This window comes from Alligator mississippiensis, chromosome 1 (genome assembly GCF_030867095.1).
Source record: "Alligator mississippiensis isolate rAllMis1 chromosome 1, rAllMis1, whole genome shotgun sequence".
Classification (NCBI taxonomy): domain Eukaryota; kingdom Metazoa; phylum Chordata; order Crocodylia; family Alligatoridae; genus Alligator; species Alligator mississippiensis.
Window position 1 is genome coordinate 484,841,451 of NC_081824.1, and position 5,660 is coordinate 484,847,110.

The window sequence follows — 5,660 nt, forward strand, 5'->3', positions numbered from 1 at the left end:
CAGGGTTCATTCAACACGGCAGGGTCCTGGCTGCACAGCGGGACAGGGGAGTGAAGCCCTGAGTGGGACCAACTCCTGCTCCTGAGGCTTCGCAACAAGCTCTGCACAACAGTGAATCTTCTGAAAGACAAGGGTCTGGGAAGTGAGAGAGAGATCTGCCCTGGAAAGGGTTGAGGATTCCCACAGCACAGTTCTGCAGAGGACACAGACAACAACCACAAGGTACCATGTTCACTTCAGGGGCTTTGCTAGCAGGGATGTCATGAGAGAATGCAAAAAAGGGAGGGAGGGAAGAGTGTCAGGGTGACAGTATTTGGATCTTGGGGAGCATTGGATTTGCAGCTGAATAAAAGGCTTAGCAGAGCTGCTGACCAAAAAGCTGAATGGTATGTTAAAAGTAACACTGCAAGACACTTAGGTAAGCATTTTTCTAACAGTAGAGTACTGTTGTACAATATATAGCTCACTGTGTACAAGAAACAAGATGTAGACCTCTAGCTATCATGAGGAGATAAAGCACAAGCAAGACCTTGGAGATGGTGAAGACATCAGCAAGAAACTTCAAGTGATGGAGAGAAGCAGAGGTCAGGGTTTTTAGCATGCGCTCATAGCAAAAAGACATGTAAATGAGTGATGTGCAAAGGCAACTGCGTGCTAATAAAGTAAGCAGTAGACAAAGGTGGAGCTTAAGATGGGAAGGACTAAGGGTGGAGCAAAGGTGGGGTAAATGTTAATGAGTAAAAACCAAGGTATATAAATATGAAAAGAGATAATGTTCACTGCAGCTCCCTAATTTGTTGAAGCTGGCCCAAAGATGTCTCCACTTGGAATAAAGCTGTTGACGAGCAATGCATGCATCGATCCATTTCCTCCCTACTTGTTGGGCATCGCATAGACGCAGGGTCTAACAAAGAGCAGGTACCAAGTGCTGCACAGGTCTGCAGAGGCTGAAAAGCAAGAGATAAGAAAGGCTAATAGGGTGGCAGTAGCAGCTCCTGGCAGACCCCACTGGGCATGGGCAGGTCTGGGAGAGGGCTGATGTGCTGGTGAGGAAAGGCGAGGTCAGGGAGGAGGGTAGGGAATTCTTCCTCAGCCATAAATGAACTCCTCCCTGCAACTCAGGGGCTCATATGCCAGAAGCCCTGGACCAGGAGGAAGGAGAAAGCTGGGAGGCAGCCAAGGAAAGTCCCTGGGTGTCATTTGAAGACAGCGGTCTGGGGGAGGTCACCCTATCATTAAGGCACTTCTTCCCCTGGGACTACTATCTGCTTTTAATTCATGATGGGGAATGCATAGGCTCCAAGCCTGATACAAAGATCATCTCCTCATCACATGGAGAAGACGCAGCAAACACTATCTGGCACAGGGAAACGTGGCTCAGGACCATACAACCCCCACCAACAAAAGAAGAGAGCGACGGCAGCGGAGAAGAGGACCAGACAAGTGGTATGGAGGACAGCCACAGTGACAACAGCAGCAGCAGCGGGTCTTCCAGTGGAAGCTGGAGTGACAATGAAGAAGAGACCAGTTGAGCAGAGTACCTGACCCCAGAAACGGGGCATGAGTAGGTGTGAAGGGAGGGCTGGTTGGAGAGACCAGAAAGGACTGGGTGCATTTTGTGTGTTGTGTGCGTGGCTTGACATTGTAATGGGTACGGGTGGCCAGCGGGCCTTTGTACGGGTGCGCAGGTGCACAGGAGTGTGGGTGCAAGGGTGCAGGGTTTTTTTTTTTTGTAACAGGATCGGTTTAGATACATATAACCATATAGAGAGAGAGAAATATATTTTTACAAAAAAAAAAAATCTCATCTCCCCTTCGTTGGGGCTGATCTCTGCCTGAGGTGTTTCTTCTTACCCTTTCCCCACAATCAAAACTTGCGGGTGAGTGTCTGGGTTCTGGACTCCCACTGTGCCCTACAAGGGACAAAGCCTGGGGGAACTCTTTGTTCAGGTCACCAGCATGGGGGTGCTTGTCTGAATGCACCACTGGTGGGTGCTGAGCAGACAGACATCTCCCAGGGCTTCCTGCACGGCTGGCAGAATTAGAGATGCTTCTGGGTGTGGATGTGCTGATACTGGGACAGGTGGGAGAGATGGGGGAAGTTTTTCCAATACTCAGAGCACTGATGTGGCTTCTCCCCTGTGTGGATGAGCTGGTGTCGGGTCAGGTGGGAGGATTGGGTGAAACTCTTGCCACACTCAGAACAGCGATGTGGCTTCTCCCCTGTGTGGAGGGCCTGGTGCAGGGTAAGGGTGGAGGACTGAGCAAAACTCTTCCCACACACAGAACAACGATGTGGCTTCTCCCGTGTGTGCATGCACCTGTGCCTGGCCAGGCTGCAGGGCTGCCTGAAGCTCATCCCACACTTTGTGCAGCAGTGTGGTTGCTGCCTCTTCTGCACACACCGGTGCTGGGACAACTTTTGCCAGCTGATGAAGTTCTTCCTGCACTTGTTGCAGCGGTGCGTCTTCCTCCCCAAGTGCATCCGACGGTGCTGAACCAGGGAGAAGAAATGGGTGAAGGTCTTACCATATGTGACACAGCAGTACTGACGCTTCTTCCTGTGCACATGTTGTTTTTTGAGCAGCTCCAAGCTGCGCACAAAGCTCTTCCCCCTTTTGGTGAAGCGGTGGGGGAGCTGTCCAGAATGGACCTGGTGGTGAGCAGCCAGGGTCGAGAGGCAGGTGAAGCGCTTCCCACACGTGGCACATACATGGGGCTTCTTCCTAGCATGTCTTATCTTGTGCAGAGCCAGGCGCGAGGGGCAACTAAAGCTTTTCCTGCACTGAGGGCAGGAGTGGCCTCTCGCCCTGGGCTTGGTAGCAAGCTCCTGCCTCACTACCAGCTCCTCCACACTGCCCTGGTTTGCATGCAGTGTCTCTCTCCAGTGCGCCTTTCCTTTCGTTCTCTTCTGGTGTCTCAGCATGACATATTCATCCCTGCACCTTGGGCTGTTTCGGGCTTGTTCCCCTTCTTCACTCCAACGCCCAACTACAGATGGGACTTCGTTAACTGCTACATTCTCCTGCTTTTGGGGCATCCCCTGGCCCTTGTGCCACTGGTCCTTCGCTGGGCTCAGGGAATCCACCTCACCCATACTCCCCAGGGAAGCCCATGCTGGCTCCAGCTTTCCAAGCCCTTCCTCAGGACCCTGCTCCTTGGTTCTGCTCAGCAACCAGGCATGTCCTGCATGGGAGGAAGAAACACCAGATTAGTCCCTGCACTGCTGCCAAGGGGCAAGCACTGCTATTCCCTGTGCTGGGATGGGCCTCAGAGCAGGACAGGACTTGGCACTTGTGTTTTCTCTAGAAAACTAGGTATTTCTGCCAAAGGCCCAAGTGCCGGCGGTGAGGCAGTGCCAGGTCCCTGTGCCAGTTTCATCTTCCCTACTCGGTGGGGTTAAGCTGCACACTCACAAGGGTTTCTGGCCCAGCTCTCAGCCCCATCATCTCAGGCCCTATTAATTTACTATTTAATTACCATTAAACTTTACCTGATACTAAATGGGCAAGGGGCCATGTCAATCCTTGGGGGTCTTTGGCAAAAAGACTACTGACTCTTTGAATTTCAGGGCATGGAACAACACCTGTCTGCACACGTGACAGCACAAGCTATTTGAGGTCAGCACCCTGAAATGGCAGCGCAGGACAGGTCTCCAGTTTCCAGGCTCCCTTTCACCCTGGGCACAACGCATTTTTGATAGGGGAGCTGGGTGGAGGGGACAGCCACAACTCACCTGACAGCAGGTCCTCCGGCCTCAAGATTGCCCCACAGTACACATTATCACAGACCCAGAGCTCGACCTGTTCTCGCTGGATGCGGCAGATCAAGTCAGGTGTGGGACCTCGATATCCTGCTTGGGCAGTGGTTAAAGAGAGTTTATTCACTGGTACTGTATTCAGAATAAGTAATTGAAATTTGATGAATGGAGGCAATGAACTCAAGGATTATACTAAGGACTTGAAGGACAAGGGAGAATGGACATTTAGGATGAAAGGGAAGGCATAGCAGGGGGAAGAGGATGGTCCATTTCATCCAGGTACTGGACATATGGTCATAGGAAAGCAAACACCAGTGCAATTCCAGGCATATGAGTGGAAATGAGTTTCAACAGGACACACTAGGAGGAGAGGGAAGAAATCAGAATAACTGCCCAAGGAATGGCTGTTAGTGCATTTTGAGGCACAATGAATGGCAAATGATATGATCATTGTGAGAAGGCAAAGGGAAATCATGTTATTAAGGGGAAAGACTCCAGGGAAGGCAGCTGGATAAAATGAAGGAGGAATATATACAAGTATGAGGTCTGAGAGGTCTGTTCATGAACAGAGCAGTGGGGAGCAAAGGGATTTAATCCCCCGCCCAAACGTTCATGAGGATGAAAGTGTTAATACCAGGAAGAAGGCAGAAAAGGATCTTGGAGTCAGTATTGATGCCAAAATGAACATGGGTCGACAGTGTGGGGACACGGTCAGGCCACAGTTGGAGTATTGCATCTAGTTCAGGGCGCCGCACTTCAGGAGGGATGTGGACAGCATGGAGAGGGTCCAGAGGAGGCCATTCACATGATCGGGGGCAGGAGGGCAGGCCCTACGAAGAGAGGCGACGGGACCTGAACCTGTTCAGCCTCCACAAGAGAAGGCTGAGACGGGATCTGCTGGATGCCTATAAACTTGCCAAGGGGGACCAGCAGGCCATGGAAGAGTCCCTGTTCCCCCGAGCACTACCGGGGTAAGAAGGAACAACAGCCATAAGCTGACAGAGTAGATTCAAGCTAGACATTGGGAGGCGCTACTTCACTGTCAGGGCGGCGAGGAGCTGGAACCAACTTCCAAGGGAAGTGGTGCTCGCTCCTACCCTCAGGGCCTTCGAAAGAAGGCTAGGCAATCGCCTAGCCGGGGTCGTGTTATCCCAGCATCCCCCCTGGCATGGGCGGGAAAGTCGGACTTGATGATCTGCTTAGGACCCTTCCGACCCGACCAGCTATGAAACTATGAAGATGACAACAACACTGCAGAGCTCACATGGCTCGAGGGCAAAGCAAGAACCAGAGCTTTACCCAGGGAAACGAGGGCTTGGTAGTTCCTCAGCATCTGGTCCCGGTAAAGCCCCTTGTCCTCCTCTTCCAGCAGCTCTCACTCCTCCTGTATGAAATACACTGCCACGTCCTGAAACACCTCCCGCAGCTGCAGGCACAAGCGTTACAGCATCAGTGTCTCCTGCCCCGCTGCCCCCAGCCCCCACGGCCCTGTCTGCACTCACTCTGCACTACAGCCCTTTGCACGCTTAGCCAGGACAGACAGGGGTACGCTACTCAGCTGACACGTGACATGCAGGGATCCTGGTTTTGTCTGTTTGAAAACTGCAAGTTCTCTCATAAAAGAAAAAAAAATTGCTCCCAACCCATAGTCTCCCAGCCCTCCTGCTGCCCCACACTCCCCCCATAGACCCCTGGCCCTGCTGCGGACTCGCTCCCTATGTACAGCCCTGCTGGCACTGCTGGTCCCCTCAGTCCTCACCCACAGCACTCTGCCCAGCCCAGCCCTGCCTGCTCCGCGGCACCCTGGCCGTGGCTGCAGCCTGAGGGAGGTGCTGACTAGTGCAGCACAGCCCACGGGGTGGTAGGGAGGGCTGCCAGCTGCGGGCTCAGGCTCCCGGTC

General features: G+C 52.8%; 1 protein-coding gene across 3 annotated transcripts; it reads right to left on the reverse strand.

The window, feature by feature from the left end:
• Positions 1-1,253: 1,253 nt before the first annotated feature.
• Positions 1,254-5,180, reverse strand: LOC132249299 (zinc finger protein 239-like). 3 transcript variants are annotated; one of them, XM_059724001.1, is made up of 2 exons: positions 5,060-5,180; positions 1,254-3,186 (listed from the first exon to the last, which is right to left on the reverse strand). In XM_059724001.1, the coding sequence occupies exons 1-2, from the start codon at positions 5,091-5,093 to the stop codon at positions 2,042-2,044; spliced, it is 1,179 nt and encodes a 392-aa protein (XP_059579984.1). In that variant the 5' UTR covers positions 5,094-5,180; the 3' UTR covers positions 1,254-2,041. The 3 variants fall into 3 exon arrangements, 1 of the variants encoding a protein (XP_059579984.1); XR_009460708.1 differs by lacking the exon at positions 1,254-3,186 and adding an exon at positions 3,659-3,853; XR_009460710.1 differs by lacking the exon at positions 1,254-3,186 and adding an exon at positions 3,659-3,856.
• Between the last annotated feature and the right edge of the window lie 480 nt (positions 5,181-5,660).

Bases quoted from the DNA above. Each gene is read 5' to 3' on its own strand.
- LOC132249299 (XM_059724001.1), bottom strand. From the start codon at position 5,093: ATGCTGAGGAACTACCAAGCCCTCGTTTCCCTGG. The intron at 3,187-5,059 runs GTAAAGCTCTGG...CCTCCCATGCAG, and splicing joins CCAAGCCCTCGTTTCCCTGG to GACATGCCTGGTTGCTGAGC.